Consider the following 16,851-nt stretch of genomic DNA (forward strand, 5'->3'; position numbering starts at 1 on the left):
TGGGGAGGAATAGGCTGAAGCTGAACCCTGACAAGACCGAGGTACTTTTGGTGGGAGACAAGAGGAGGCTGGGGGATGTTGACCTGGTGTTGAATGGGGTACGGCTACCCTTGAAAGACCAGGTCCACAGCCTGGGGGTCATTTTGGACTCCCAGCTGTCCATGGAGGCTCAGGTGTCAGCTGTGAGCCGGACAGCGCTGTATCAACTCCATCTGATACGGCGGCTGCGCCCCTTCCTTCCTGACCATCTGCTCCCATCAGTAGTACATGCCCTGGTCTCCTCTCGTTTAGACTACTGTAATGCGCTCTACATGGGGTTACCCTTGAAGACGGTTCGGAAACTGCAGCTGGTACAGAACGCGGCGGCTCGCCTGATTAAAGGCAGCCGCCGGCGAGATCACATCACTCCACTGCTGAAGGAGTTGCACTGGTTACCAGTTGTTTTCTGGGCCAAATTCAAGGTGTTGGTTTTGACCTTTAAAACCCTATATGGTTCCGGCCCAGCCTATCTTAAGGAGCGCCTCCAGCAGCACCAGACAGGCTGCTTAACAAGATCAGCCTCGGATGGCCTTCTCTCTGTCCCATCAGCCAGGACAGCTAGACTGGTGGGGACGAGGGAGAGGGCCTTTTCTGTGGTGGCCCCCACTCTGTGGAACTCCCTCCCTATGGAACTCCGTCATGCCCCCTCTTTAATGAGCTTCCGTCATGCATTAAAAACGTGGTTGTTCAGGCAGGCATTTGGGGTGGGTTAGGGTATTTTAGAAAATGTTTTTATTGTAGAATTTTATTGTTTTAAACTGTTTCTATTATATGTTGTACATCGCCCAGAGTGGCTGGGTGACCAGCCAGATGGGCGATTAATAAATTTAATAATAAAATAAAAATAAATAAATTTCCTTCAGCACCACAGTAATTCTCTAGAATCAGCCATAAATGAAAGTGCCCCTTATATCAAAAGTCTGAACACCGTGGGAACATGGAAACTCAATCCTTCGTTTTGAGCTCCTCTGTTCCCTGCAGAAGATCAACAGCAAACATTGGTATGGCCATGGCCACAACATACAACTTACAAAGGTATCCATGAATTCTGAATCTAGGCAAACATTTTGTGGCCAAAAGGTTCATTTCCTCATATTTACAAAATGTTATTCTCTGCCCTCACATTCCAGTATTGATGTTAGAACATAAAAATTAGAGTCAACTTCCTTCTCACCTTCCTTAAAAACTAAATCAAACTGGTTTACCAACAGTGAAACAGATTCAATTCTATCTCCTGTGGCTTGAATAGGGACAAAGGGCTTTTTATCACTCTACATGTGTTAACCAGCTCACACCCAAAAACTATTTAGTGAATGGTCGCTGTTAGGAATACTGTTATTTATCACTGTCTCTGCTTTCTGCACTTCAATTTCCCCTTACCTCAGTGCTGAAAATCCCCACCCCAAAACTCACACACTTACTTCATAATAAGTAATTATTACTTATTCATCATACATCTGATGAAGTGGACCCTAGCCCACAAAAGCTTATGTCATAATAAATTTATTAGCCTTAAAAGTGCCACAAGAGTCTTTATTTTTGCTGCAACAGACTAACCAACTACCCCTCTGGAAATAACTAGCCCTGAGAAACAGGCAATTGTCAGGGACTGGGAAGAAACACTGTTTTTGTGCCTTAGATGACTCCTTCAGAGAAATAACCCAACGCAAGTTCAAACTACTTCCAACTCCATCCTGATGCATCCACTAAAAGACATTTGCTTACCCTTCCCTCCTTTGCAGTGTATTGCTATGACATTGTTGCTGTCCTGTTGCATCCATTCTCGCACACTAGTGGTGAATTTGAGCATCTCCCTTAAGGGAAAAGAGGAATACCTCACTTAAGATCTCTTCCAAAATATTATACTAAAAAAAATTTAAATGTGATCTCATTTATCAGAGAAGTAATATTAGATTTGATCTAGCTTAGGAATTTCTTATCTCAGTGTCATTTATAGAGACATTAGTCCAATGCAGGCATCCATAAGTTGTACCTGTGGAGGGGTCACGTGCTACCGGCCCACCTGACCCCACTTTATAAGTGAATTTGACTGAACATGCTTACAGTTGTGCAGGATACTGGCTCTTGGAGATGCCTGGCACCAGACACACTTACAGTCTCCCCTCAGACCTTCCTGCTCAACCTGGGAAGGCTGAGGTATAGGGGGAGTGGGAGGCCCCCACTTCCCATACATGTATATATGTTATGAAGGCCTGAATAGAGCTACTGAGAACATGCTATTTACGTCTGCTCTGAAGCCATTTCTCATGGGCTAGACACACCTGCAAGTTTTAAATAATTGGTGCTGGTTTGATAGGTTTATTTACATTCCTAGTCTTGTCCCTTTCTAGGACACACCATCTTGGCATGATACTTCATGAAGAAACCAAGGTAAAGGTTTAATGGTTACGTTTGAGTTCAATCACTGAGGGTCTGAACGGGGTAACAGTAAAAGAAAAACGTGTTTTTTACTCGAAGCTTCTGCCTCAGGAAAGTTACATTATAAATATGGCGTGCTGGCAAATCGGCAGTTACTGTTACCATTAGGAGGTGAAAATTAAGCCAGGTTTCTGTCCTTGCACATGGGAAAGGAAGATCAAAATTGGTGCCATCTGATTGGAGAATAATGGAACATTCTAAGGATGCCCATTGTCCTAAGTTTAAATAGAAGTGGGGTGACAGAATGTTGGCCACACCAAAGCTGATTGGCTGGAGGGTTTTGACTGGAGCAAATATAAGGAGCTGTCGAAGAGTTGCCTGAGGAAGAGTCATCAGGAGGTATCTTTGTGAGATGCTGGGGAGCCTGAAGAGGAGCAGCTACAAGACTGGGAGGCCGACCTGAAAGCACATGAGGCAGAAGCTGAAGAAGGTCCGCAGTGGGGAGAGGAAGACTCCAGGAATAGCCTTCAGAGGAAAGAGCTGAAGCTGGAGCGTCAGCTAGTGGTGATGGTCTGAAGACTGAGCAGCTGCTGGACCAGACTGAAGACTTCAGGAGAAGCCTGGTGAACAGCACTGAAGGTTCCAGGTGGAAGACAAAACCAACCAGAGAGAAGACTGCCCTTCAAGCCCTCATTGTTAGGCCAGGGAGATAACGGAGGTGGAGCTTGATAGGGGAATTGGCTTAAGGTTGATTAGGAGTAGGAACTGGGGCTTCCAACACCTGATTGATGGTAAAAGTAATGTACAGAAGCCCTGTTTAAAGGTTGTAACAACATTCTTAAATGTCTGTGAACCGCCCAGAGAGCTTCAGCCATTGGGCAGTATGGAAATGAAATTAAAGAAATAAATAAGCTTTCTTCTTAATAAAATACCTTATCTTTGTTTACTTTCCTGGTACTTCTGATCTAAGGAGAAGGGGACGGCAGAGGATGAGATGGCTAGATAGCATCACCGATGCAATGAATATGAACTTGAGCACACTCCGGGAGAGAGCGGAGGACAGGAAGGCCTGGCGTGCTATGGTCCATGGGGTCACGAAGAGTCGGACATGACTTAACGACTGGACAACAACTTCTGATCTGTTTTGTCTCACACCTAATGACCAGCTACCTTAGGTGGAAAAGCACAGTTTAAATAAAGGGACGTAGTTTAATGGTGGCAGTGGAAACAAAGGGAGGGACTGCCCAGTGCTGAGGGGTGATCCTCCACATTTTGGGATAGAGGTGCAATTGTCCTAGTGTAGAGGCCCCCACCCTAAAGAGAGGTTATCCACATACTTACTCTAAAGTAGGAACATTATGGTCATCAATAAATATCCGCTCCACCCTATAATGGAAAAACTTTGGGTCATAGCCCTGTTCACCTGCAAGGGAAAAGGGTATATAAGCATTAAATATTTAAAGTCCATTTAAAGACCCAGCAGCAAAATTTTGCTCAAACATCTCAGTTTTTCCCCTCCTGTGAGGTTGGGAAGAATAAGTTACACTGATTAGTGCCCTGTTTCCTCCCTCCCCTCTGTGGGCTGATGGGGGAGGAGGGGCAGTACCAATTTGAAGCAACAGGATGATGAAGAAGATGTTATTTTGAATTAGCAGTGTAAATATCCATATTGTGGTATCCTAGTTTATGGATTGACTGTATCAAACTGGGAATTTATTTATTACATTTATATCCTGCCTTTTTTCCTCCTCAAGGAACCCGAGGCAGCGGACATAATTTTCCTCCTCCTCTCTATTTTATCCTCACAACTGGGAATTGTGTGTGTTCTGTCTCATACTGGATATCATTACCTCAGGAGACAGGTGTCACCCCAGCACCTGGTATCCTAGAGCAGCTGCTGAGCCCCTAGTGTCCCACAAATGCCAACACCTGCCCTGGGTCCTCTACACGAGGGAGCTGGGATTGCAAGCCTCCAGTTTAAATTTCCCACAATGCCACAATGTGACACAACATCAGGTGACCTGAGGCAGAGGTCCCAAACCTTTTTGGACCTGTAGGCACATTTGGGAATTTGAGAAATTGTTGTGTGAACCACCACAAAATGGCTCCCACGGATGATGTGGGTAGTCAAATAATGGCTGCTGTGAGGGCCTGGCTCATCAAAAGTGAACTAAAGGGGGTGGGGGGAGAAACAATGACGCTAGAGGCTGGGAAAGGGGGAAGTAGCAAGGGAAAGGGGTATTGGGGAGAGAAAGAGCAAGAGTAGAGGCTAGAATGTAGAGAAAAGAGATTGCCCTAACATTTTCTAAGGTTTATATTAAAAAAAAAAACAACTGAAGGGAGCAGGGAGAGAAGAGCTTTGTGGGCATCAATGGAGGTCCCCAAAGATGCCATGTTAGACCCCTCTTCTCTGGGACATTGGGGGAAATAAAACTGGCAGTTTCCAAATACTGTTGTAAAGCTACTAACACTGCTACTACTGCCAAGTAAGTCCAAAGGTGGCCCAATAAGGTAAGAGGGGGGCTAACGGAGGGTATTTGCCTAGGGGCCCTTCAAGAAAGAGAAGGAAAAATGAGCTCTGTTGTGTTCGGACCACTGCTAGAAGAGTACTGAAGAGTCTAGTATTGGTGCTATAAATCCATCCACCTTACTTCAGAATAAATTTTATTTGACTGTGTGTCCAAACTCAGGCCCCCAGATGCCTGTTGTTGCCACAGCGGGGCTTGGCATGAAGTAGCCAGTTGAAAAGATGAAACAAAGTACAGCCCAATTTTACATGAGGTGGAGGAAGACTAAAGGCCACTCTGTTTAAGAGGTAGAAAAAGTGAAAAACAGCACATAGGTAACTTAAGCCCACTACTGGATATGCTAAGATGAAAAGTACCATCCAGTTTGCAAAGGAAGATAGAAAGTAGATTTGAAATAGTAACAGCAAAAAAGATACTTACTGCAAAGGTTGTAGACTTTGTAGTGGCCTTCATGTTTTGTATCCAAGAACTTTGCAACTTCCTAGAAAAAGACAGCAAGGTAGTCTAAGAGTTTGCAGTACTAAAAGAAGATCTGTCTTCTGATTCAATTAGTATCAAGTTTAAGTAAATTGGTTTGCTACTAAATCCTTAATACAGGACTTTGAAGAAAAGGCATAATTTATGTTAACTTGCAGTTAAACAATCAAAAGCTACTCCTCCGTAATAGAAGGAATAATTTTTAATTGTTTCTTGTTTGTGAATTTGGAGATCTGCAGCACAGAAGATCCTGTATTACAGAGACAAGCCACAACAAAAATGTTTTAAATCCCATCTGTATTACAGGAAATGGGAAGCTTAACATAGATTTCAAGTAAGTGCAGCTGTTGTCCATTGTTCATACTGATTTTCTCCCCAAAATGTGGAGTGCATATTTGTTTTACATACCAACTGGAAGCAATTAATTCCCATCACCACCACCAAATGTGGCATGAAGAAGGACCCAGAGGCCTGCAGAAAAGTGACCTTCAAGCTCAACTCCCACCAGTTAGGTTTGGCAGGGGACAGGATTTAATACCATTGAAGCATTAGTAGATTAGCATACCAATCCATTAAACAGGCTGTTTGAAGTCCTAATTTTTCACTGGCTTACAAACAAAGGCAAACAAAAAAATCAAATGTTAACTAGATGCAGCATTTATACAATGTGGACTTATAGCCAAGGACTTGAGAAAAGTCATAGATTCAAGCAAAGCTTAAGCAATTCGCCCACCTATCCTTTGCTCTGCAATATATCTTTCGCAAATAAGCTCCCCTTTCCTGTGGCAGTAACACAGTCTGTCAGCACTTTACCAGCACTAGCCAGAATCTAAAATAGCTACAGGAAGGGGGAGGGTACAGGGCAGAATAGACTAAGGAAACTCTAGAATAACGCTATCTGCTATCTGCACAGTCCTTAGATTACCTGTATAGGATTTCTGTAGAAAGCCTGCTTCCCGGAAGATGGAAATGACATTGCTATAACACGAGCTGAGAGAAACATAGAAAGTTGTAATAAGCATTAACAAAGCTGAAAAAACACATTTGTTGGTTTACAGCCCACAGTATTCCAGTTAATACAGGAATATTTGTACACACAAGCAAAGATCTGACAGCCACACCACAACAGTCTGGGTAAAATCCTTAAAATTATGAAAAGGCAGCAGCCAACAATTAAGTTTTCAATGCCCACTTAAAGGCCTGTAATGATGGACCCTGACAAATCCCAATTGGAACTGAGTTCCAATGTGTCCAACATCATTCTAAAACAGGGGTCCCCAACCCCCAGGCCACGGACTGGTACCGATCTGTGGCCTGTCAGCAACCAGGCCGCAGGGGTGTGCGAAACCCTCACCTTGGGTCCGCGGGGGTCCGCAGGGGGGGAAGGCGATCCATCCCTCCCCCCCCTCGGAATCCTTGCCAGCCCCGGCTGGCTCCGGTCCACAGTGAGTCCACAGAGCTGCTGGCCAGCTCCGGCTGCTGGCGGACTTCTGGCCGCTGTGACGCAAATGGCGTCCACTATGCGGACGCCATTTGCGTCCCTGTTCTACAAGTAATAGGCTACATAAATCTTTATGTAGCCAATTACTGCAAAGAATAGGGATACAAATGGCATCTGCATAGCGGACACCGTTTGCGTCCCAGCAGCCAGAAGTCTGCCGGGGGGGGGGGGGAGAGACCCGGTCCTTGGAAAAAGTGGACCAGTCCCTGGCACCAAAAAGGTTGGGGACTGCTGTTCTAAAAGACACTACAACCCCCCAAAATAGTTTCACCCAGTTTTCAATTGTGGAGTGGATTACAAGCAGCACAAGCAGCCACAGGGATGGAGGAATTGGATTGTTGGGCTTTGGCCTGGGAGCGCTTTGCAAGCCTCATGGCTGAACAGGATTAGCTTTAATTGGGCAAATCACTGTTGCAGCCTAACCCAGCCTTTCCCATCCTGGTGCCCTCCATATGAGTTGGACTGCAACTCCTATCATTCCCAGCCAGCATGGCCAAACTCCCACCATGATAGGAGCTGCAGTCACATCCATTCAGAGGGAACTGCTTAGGGATTGTATTATATTAAGCGGTACATAAATATTACTAATAATAAACAAACAAACTAGGGTGGGGAAAGCTGGTCTAACTTAGCATCATTCTTTCCCATATATTTATTTATTTGATGTATATGCCCTATAACAAGACATCCTCAGGCCAGCTCACACCATAAAACAGGTTAAAAACAACAAATACTGAAACAGAAATCTAAAAGATCTGCAAGAATGGAAACATCTTTGCCTGGCACCAAACAGAAAACAGTGTGGGTGCCAGGCGAGCCTCCTTGGGGAGGGCATTCCATAAATGGGGCACCCTAATTCTGAAGATGACCTAAGGCCTGGGCAGGTATATATTGGAGAAGACATCCCTTTAGATACTCTGGCTCCAAGCCTTTTAGCACTTTGATCTTTAAACTGGGCCTGGAAACGTACTGGAAGCCCATGCCGCTGACAAAGCACCGGCCTAACATGACTGTATCAACCAGTCCCAGTTAGTAGCCTGAGAGGCTATTTTGGACCAACAGAAGTTTCCAAATCATTTTCAAATGTAGCGCCATGTATAAAGCACTGCAGTAATCCAGTTGGGAGGATTACCAGAACATGGATAACTGTTACCAGGCTAAAAGAGAAAGTCATTGCTGGTACATCACTCAGTGGAGGCTGGTAGCTCCAGTTTCGGAGGGGCAATGATTCCATTCTGGGTTTTAGTTAGAACCAGCCAGTACTCTGAAGATGCTATCCAAGGTTCTGGGCCTTGGGTAGAGGGTGCAGCACCTTTGACAGCACCTCTAGAGTTCTGGCTGGATCTAACTAAAACCCAGAATGAAATCACCACCCCTCCGAAACTGGAGCCACCAGCCTCCAGCAACACCAGTCTATGCCGATAAAAGGTGCTCCTAACCACCGATGCCACCTGTGCTCAAGCACCTTGCCCAAGAAGGGTATGTGAGCAACCAGCCTATACTTGTCCTCCACTTCTGGATCCAGGTTAGATTTCTTCAGGTGCCGATCTGAAGACAGCCTTTTTCAATGAGTTTGGTACCACCCCCTCTCTTAAGGAGTAATTTATAACGCCATACACATGGTTGGTTGAATTTGTCCAAGTACCTTGTGTGCACCTTCAGGCCTCAGCAACTGGAACTCATTCAATACAACTGGACCAGACAGTCCAGACTCTGGCTATTTCCATTAATGGAACTGCACTAATTGCAGATTTCAAGTGATACCAGGTGCAGGCAAATTTACCTTCAAAGCATCTTGAAAATTTGCCACTGCAAGCTGTCAAGGGTGTGACCAACTCCCTTTCAGGATCAGATTATAATATACCTGTCACGATGCACAAGAGCTCTGCTAGACAACATTGCAAATATGCAATGGAGTAGAAAAGAACTCCTTTGCCACCCTCAGAGTAGGCTCAATAAAGAGCCCTGAGCTCTTTAGGAGCTACAAATGTGATTAGATATTACTTAGAAATGCATTGCGTGGCAAGGGTGAGATTCTTCATGGACCCAGGCAGACAGGTTTTGGTATGGTAGAAGCAACAGAAATTACAGAGTGGGCTTCCAGACATTACAGCAAGCCCCTTCCCGCTCCCATTCCAACTTTACACCCAGTCGCTCTATACAACTGTGGTTTGGCACTGTACATATGCCTCGAAACATAAATATTGCCTCTTAGGATATTCTGCTCAGTAGCTTGTGCATGCACTCTGGTAAATTTGTTTTGTTTTGTTTTTAAGGTTGGATTAATGACTGACTGAATGCAGTGAGCGAGTACATGTCACAAGGTGAAAACGAAGCAGGCAATTTTATGTCAGCATTACTAAGCAACAGGACTTCAATTTTATGAGCCACGGAAAAGGCAGGCAGCTGTCAGACACGTTTCTTCACCAGAAGGCATGGCTTTACTTATACATCTACCAACACAAACGAATGTGCAGTGGTAATTAACAGACATTTTTAACAGCATGAATGGCATATCAATAGTTCAGCACCAGTTTAAGAGGAAAGTGGATTGAAGACACTGAGCTGAAGATGTCAGGATTCCCACAGGCTGTGCACAGATCTTCCCACTCCTTTGTTCTCAATAGCCAGATCAAAAGCAGCCTGCATATATCTCAGTTTTTGTTCTGAACTTAATGTGTGATTCAGTTTCTCTCAGTTCCAATATTTCTGACTAGCTCATCCAAGTTTAAAGAAAGTACCACCTCAGTTAGTTCAAGGACACCTTTCAAGAGAGTCAAAGTGCCTCAAACCAGAACCAGCAGCTGGATACCCTACTCCCCACACAACAGATGGGGAAGGGGCTGCATCTGCCTCTTTGCGCAGAAGGGGTCGCTATCCCAGCATTTTTTAAAAGAACAGGCCTTGCACAGCTAGGGGCTCAAAACTTGGATGGCGAGCTTGCTGCTTTAAGAAAAAGACAGACCAGCGCGCTGTAGTAGCACAGCAGGGGAGCCATTAAAATAAAACTAAGGGAAGGAAAAACACATTCACAAAATGGCACAGGGAAGCCATTCCTAGTGCTGTCAAGTCCCCATGATCCTCGCCAGCCAGAGTTTGAAATGGGAAATGCTGCAATAGCTGGGGGGAAGAATCTCTTTTCCCTGGTGAGAGAACATGGGAAAGTGCAATGCCCCTACGATAGAGACACTTTATGGGAACACATTTGCATCCCCACAACAGACAAGCAACAGCTGTGCATATAATGTACTACAAATGGATGTGAAAAGGCCCTATATGAAATAATCTGTAAGACATACGGGGCGACCTCAGAGAGTCAGCCACTAGTCCATCTAGTCCAGTATTGTCCACGGTGACTGGCAGTGGCTCTCCAGGACCTCAAGAGGGGCTTTTACTAGTCCAGCCAGCAGAGATGCTTATAACAGAACATGTGCTCTACTGCCTTGGGCTTTGCCAAAGATTTATTGACTTGTTGGCTCTCAGGCAAAGGGGTGGGGAAGACGGTGGAATTTGAATCCACAGCCCATGGGCACAAGCTGCAGAAGTTAATGTAACTAAACCATTTCATGTGAGTGGATCTTTTGCTTCCCCCTTCTCATTCTACGGGACCAGCTTTGTCAGGAACATCACTGGTCCATCATACCAATATTTCACGTTTAAAAAACAGTCTCTACTGTGGGTGTTAGCACCTCGAGTTAATTCTCTTTTGTTTTGCAAGCAAGAGCTAATTTCCTCCTGTTGAGATTCAACAGAGGACAGGCATGATTGCAGCTCTATATACAAGAGGTCAAAGTTTGTTCTACAGACTGGCAAGAGCAGCAGTGTCAGGGGTGGTGGCTTCTGGACACATGAAGGTTTTGTTACGTGCCTCCTGGAGCTTTGGCCAGCCTGCTGCATGTAGTTAGACTTTAACTGCTCAAGACAATTGGCAAGATCAGTCTTAGCACTCATTCACTCCCAACAGAGAAGCAATAGCTAAGAAAAATACATGCATCGCCACATCTCCCCAGTTAGTAGCAGTCCCTAAACATTAAGGCCAGGAGGGAAATAGAGCAAAGGGGATTGTCCTGTGTACTGATATATTCTCTCTCTCTCTCTCTCTCTCTCTCTCACACACACACACACACACACACACACACACACACACTTTCCCCCACAATTCTTTGATGCCTGGATTTAGGCAAGTTCACATAACAAATTTAAAATACCCTATTTCCAGACACACCCCAGTCAAGTGATACAAACCTGTGATGTAAGTGAGGTCCAAATCAAAGCCATCTTTCATATAACGCCGTTTATTTTCTGACACCTGCCAGCCAAAAGACACACAAGAAAATCAGAAGGAGATGAAACAAGCCATCCAGGCAAAAACCTAAAAATAAATCATATTATATTCAGTACTAGTAGATCACACTTTAGTTCAGTTTGTCAGATACAAGAGCGCTTCCTCGAAAGCATTTGCAAGGCTACCTTTATCCAAGGCTGAACCTTATGAACAGAAGTAGAAGTCTTAAGCCCAAAGCACATGATTTACCAAGAAAAACCAAGTTTTGTACTCCAAATAGCACACATAGCTTACTCTAATCTTTACAAAAAATGGATCTGGTCATATTTTAGAGTGGCAATACAGAGACTGGAAGACAAAGAACAGAAGATACAGGAAGGAACAGGTAGCTGTGCATAGCAACAACCACCCCCACCCCGCTGTCCATTTGACTTTGAGTATTCAGTAGAAGAGACAGCTACATCTTCAGACATCCATGAGGTTAGATGTTTTTAAAAGACCAAGGATTATGAAAAGAGTGGTCTGACTAAATGATGCAAAAGCCTAGTTGAAATGCAAGAGATGATACAAAGGTTATCAAAACTGTCACTCATAAGCCATACCAATACATGCATAATGCTGCTAAAACATTGTTAGGCTGAGGGACTAGGATGGATGTAGATATGCTATCTTCATTGTATTTTGAAACCTAAATTAGCTGGGCAAGACTCCCAGAGACTACAGGTGCTTCTAGATCGATGGCTCCTTGCACTACCATTCAAAAGGCATATTGTGCAGTTATTCGGTCTTCCTCCATAATTATAATTTTTCTGGAAAGAAAAAAGACAGAAGAAGCCATGCGCAGATACAGATTTATATGTGGCAGACATCATTGTCTGGAAAATCCAGCCCCAATAAAGTTCTGTGAACGAGGCAGGACTACAGCACAACAAAAGCCTTGTCTGGAAGCTCTCTATGGATTTGAGGACTTCAGCTAGTAAATCAATTTTAACAGGTTCCTCAGAAATTCTTGAATGAAAGCTTTAATAGCAAAGTTTCCAAGACCTGAAAGCAAGTCTGAATACTAAGAGGCATCAAGGGCCTGAAAAGGTATTTTACTGGGAAAGAGGTAAGGCTTTAAGCACCTAGTAGATTTGAGTGCTTGCTGCCTCCACACACCTGTGGCCAAACTTGATTGTTTTATAGGCTAACTGAGCTTTTATATCCCATCTTCCTGTCAGAATCTCTCAAGTCAGCTTATAACACAAGACTTACAATTAAAAATGTATTATTAAAATATTTACGTATTTAATTTTTTTAAAATAGGCAGAATAAAGTTTTGAATCAACAACAATGCCATGTTTTAGCTGCTCGCTGAAAGACAAACAGGAAGGAAACCATACGGCCTCCTTAGGAAGTGAATTACACCAGCTAAGCACCACAGGTGACAAGGGCCCAATATTGCTTACCATCCTCCGTGTCACTTTTTCAAGTCGTTTCTTCTCAGAAGCCAGTCGAAATATTCTTATCAGAATTATAATCCTCAGGATTCGAAAGACAATAATCGTTCTGGTCAACACACACAAAAAGATCGTCTCAAGTTAGACAGCAGTTTGTAAAATGAAATATTTCCAGGGGCCGGGCTTGGGAGTAATAGTACGATGGGGCAAGGAGGAGAAGGGGTTTTATGGTTACTTTTGGAAGCTATTTTGGAGTAGTGTTTTTAATGTAACAGTACTATCAAGAGGTGTTTTTTTTTTTAAGAGGCAGAGGCATAGCTTTAGAAAGCCTGCAGGCCTGACATGATCACAAGGTACCTGTTGGAGGACAGGGCCTTATATTAGCACTGGGGTGGGGGCAATTTTTCTTGTCATGGCCTGCTTTACCTTGGTCAAAATCTGTCAGGGTCTGCATTCCAGCAGCAGCTGTGGCCAAAGCAAAGGTCGCTGGGGCCACAGCCACGAGTGGAGTTAGAGATGTGATCTTTTCATAACGTTCTGAACAATGGTGAGAATCACATTTGCACCCAGGCATTTCCTTACCCAACTTATGGGGGGAAAACCTTAATGGCTTTGTTGATGGGGGGACAGAAGACAGAGTAATCAAAAACCTACAGTGGGACCAGCAAGGGGCATGGCTTGGAGAGGGTGTGGAAGTCTGAACTGAGAAACCTGGAGGTGCATATTTGGCCCACAGGCAGGAAGTCCCCAACCCCTCCATTACCACCACCAATCAACATCAGGCAGTTCTGAAGCCAGATTATCCATACGTTTGTTTCCATTTTGCATGCCTCTCCATTTAAAGAAGAACACTGGAGACCTTTGGCAGATTGGGGGTGGGAGGTGGGAAGACTGCATTCGTCTTACCTTGGAATTTGGCTTATTCCACTCAAGTCGGAGAAGGTATACATAACATTGATTGACAGCGTGCCCACAACAATGATACAATCTAGAATATTGAGGTTGGACCTGAAGTACTTTCTGAACCTGAAATACAAAACAGACAAGGGTATGCAAAAGCTAACCAGGAACAATAATTTTAGCAGCAGTTGCTCATTGTGATGAGTCTTTGGAGGCCATCTTGGATAACAAACATCAGCACATGTAGGGATGCACCCCAAAAAGGTTTAAACCACGTTTGCAAGGAGCCGTCAGGCAAGTATCATGCTGCAGAGCCATACATTAGGATTAGCCCTGGAAGATTTGTTAAAGAAAGGAGCCCTTGCTACAACAAGGCCTGGCTAAGAGCCATTCCAGAATCAAGCCTATATAAGCAAAATTAAAGGGGAACAGAAATTTAGAGCAAATGAGATTGAACATACAGATTGGAGGAGGCCAGACACAACGAGGACCACACATGATGATGGGCAGCTTGGGCATGATGGGAGTTGCCCAATGTATCTGGAGACCACCAGATTAGGGAAAGTGATGTAGGAGGACAAATAGAATGTCTCTAATGATAATTCCTTTTATTTCCAAGCCCAAACTTCCAATGCTCACATAAATGTAGCCAAAACACACACATACACATACACATACACACACACACACACACACGGATGTACCATCAGAGTCAGGGTATCCCCAAGGTTACAAAAATTCATAAGAAAAACCCTAAGCAGGGACACACACACCCAACCCCTGCCCATGCAAATACTAACTTGATGACACTGAACATTGGCAGAGGGCAAAGTCTGGCAACCAGCTAGAATGAGTTACAGAATGGAGTGACTGGAGATGCAGAGCAAAGGAAGACACAGATTAAAATTGGGACATAGGCTCATCTTATTGTCCAGATAGGCCATTTCCTGGTTCACACTGAGAAAGTAGGGCTGCCCAAATCTATGGAGAAACCCAACATTTAAATTTACCTAGGACTGGGCACAAATGTCTACTCCAGCCCCCAAAAAGCCAAAATGGAGGGGGGAAAGCTGCCTAGGCCAATGAGGATCAAGTATGCTCAGCAGGCACAGAATGCTGACTGACAAAGCGGGGGAAGCAGAAACCTGGGGTGGGGAGAATGGAATAGAGTGGCAGGAACTGTGGATGGAAACATTCTACACTACAACATTTTGTTGGAAGCCCCTCTTGTATTTCTTTTTCTGAAAATAACTTTTCCACATGCAGTAAGTACTGCTGCAATATTTTATTTTTGATGGTGGAATTTTAGACCACCCTGCTACCCCAGGGCCAAATCTGAATCCCTCTCTCTCATTCCATGGAGACTTCTGTAGCAATCAGCCCAATTTCACAGACATTTATACTCTTACCCTTCAACGAACACTCGCAGGATTACATCGACGAGGAAGAAGAGAGCTATAACCAGAGAGATGTTTCCAATCATGCGCTCAAGAGAGTGATATCTGAGACCAACCAACAGAGATATAACCACAAGTGCAAGGTCCACAAAAATAAGCACTACACCAAAGAGTCTACAAAAGTGTGAGGGAGGGGAGAGAAGAGAAAGGTGGTCATATTTCAAATCTAGAAGTATGCAAAGGAAAAATCTAAACTCTTTTCTTCATTATATACTAAGTATTATATTAATACTGCAGTCCCAAATTTTGCTGGACTACAATTCCATTCAACCCCAGCCAGCATGGCCAATGGATAGGGATGATGGGAGTTATAGTCCAACATCTGTAGACCCAAGTTTGGGAAAGGCTGTATTAGAGCGTCTAGAGGAGGGTCACTCAAATATGCTTTAAGATGACATTCAACACAATACAAAGTTGAAGGAGCTACATATTCTAGCAATTCAGTTTCTGTTGGTGGACAGGTCTAAGTGTCTAATAGGCAGAAGGGAATGGCAAACAATGTTGTTATATGCAGAGCTATGTAATTTACTAATGCAAATATTTTGGTTGATCTCAAGTAACAGCTCAAGACCTATCTAGAAAATATGTAGCCCTGAAACACATAATCTTAGCCTAAAGGCCGAGAAGCAGTTTCTGGTAAAGTTGTTCAGCAGTAGCCATACCATATTGTACATGTTTGATGTGGCAGATATTGCTCTTAGGCTACCGAAAGGTTGGATGGGAGAGTGAATGAATACGTCCAATTTACTTTCATGAAATAACAGCAATGTTGATGTTCATGATTCTATAAGTAGGAGGTTGCAAGGAACAAATTAGTTCTACAACTGCTTCCCCATGCTTTGCTGATGCCCATGTTGTGGTAATACTCACCTGAATCCAAAAGACATCACAAAAGGAGAGATCTTTTTCTTAATCTTGCTGGTTTGTAGGGTGGGGGAGAAAAGGGAGGAGGGAAATAATAATCATTCGGACTTTGACAAAGAAGTAGATTATAGTAACTGAACAAGTCAAGCCTACTTGAAAAAGAACGGTGTTTGACCCCCTGATCAAGTCCCTAAGTGGTGGCATCTATTACATGATTGATTAGCAGAGTCAGCAATGTCTGCAGCCCAGTGCAAAGATCCTGACATCATGGACACCCATGTGCCTACTGCATTCAGTGCTTAGTATTTTAAACTTTGCACACTGGTTTTTCAGGACTCCAAGTTTTAGAGAGTGACACATGCCCTCGGTTTGCTTAGAACAGAATACCTGCAGCACTCACTAGCAAGTCTTGGCCCACTAGATAGCAAAGCCTTCCCATAGCAACTCTGCATTCCCCTTGCCCTGTAAAACTCCTCAAAGACATAGAAGCATTTCTGATTGTCTGGAGAGATTGTGAAGTCAAGCCTTAAAAGACAGCCAGGCTGCTATTTACAAGTTTCACTCATCAGTAGCATCCTATCAAGAGAACTACTGATCCGATTCGATCCAATGGCAACCCATGGGCTGTTTAAACCATAGGTTGTTGAGGCTGCACAGAAGCGAGCAAGCTGCCTCCTACCTACTTGCCACTTCTGCTTTGCATCCAGTTTCTCAAGCAACCAGGAAAACCCCATTCCTGAGTTGTTTGATGGAATATATGAAACCAGCGCAAGCAACCCAGAGTGTTAACCTAAGATTTGTTGTTGGGTTCAAACTCTGGATTATTTGTCCCTCAACAATCCAGAGTTCCAGGTTTGGACATTGCATCAAGCAATCCAGAACAGAGAAGTAGTGTGCTCCCTTGCTCCTGTGAGGCCCCAACAATGCATGGCTTAAAGAATCCATGAATTACAGTTATGCGAGAACCAGGTTGCAGTGGAGC

At 44.0% G+C, this 16,851-nt stretch overlaps 1 protein-coding gene across 16 annotated transcripts in view; it reads right to left on the reverse strand.

The window, feature by feature from the left end:
- The window catches only part of LOC146359036 (phosphatidylinositol 3,4,5-trisphosphate 3-phosphatase TPTE2-like), a 40,169-nt gene that overhangs the window by 12,136 nt on the left and 11,182 nt on the right, over window positions 1-16,851 (reverse strand). For 9 of the 16 annotated variants that reach the window (XM_084826357.1, XM_084826364.1, XM_084826425.1 and 6 more), the window contains 9 exons: window positions 15,876-15,923; window positions 14,958-15,119; window positions 13,555-13,674; window positions 12,658-12,757; window positions 11,170-11,233; window positions 6,349-6,413; window positions 5,367-5,427; window positions 3,760-3,841; window positions 1,765-1,853 (listed from right to left, as the gene is read on the reverse strand). In XM_084826357.1, coding sequence (XP_084682483.1) covers window positions 1,765-1,853; window positions 3,760-3,841; window positions 5,367-5,427; window positions 6,349-6,413; window positions 11,170-11,233; window positions 12,658-12,757; window positions 13,555-13,674; window positions 14,958-15,119; window positions 15,876-15,923 — 791 coding nt within the window. The remainder of the gene's footprint in view (window positions 1-1,764; window positions 1,854-3,759; window positions 3,842-5,366; window positions 5,428-6,348; window positions 6,414-11,169; window positions 11,234-12,657; window positions 12,758-13,554; window positions 13,675-14,957; window positions 15,120-15,875; window positions 15,924-16,851) is intronic. The other 7 variants (XM_084826437.1, XM_084826440.1, XM_084826436.1 and 4 more) reach the window with 2 other exon arrangements.

The sequence above is a fragment of the Heloderma suspectum genome, chromosome 1 (genome assembly GCF_057233095.1).
Source record: "Heloderma suspectum isolate Gila_16-S chromosome 1, 16-S_ref, whole genome shotgun sequence".
NCBI lineage: Eukaryota > Metazoa > Chordata > Lepidosauria > Squamata > Helodermatidae > Heloderma > Heloderma suspectum.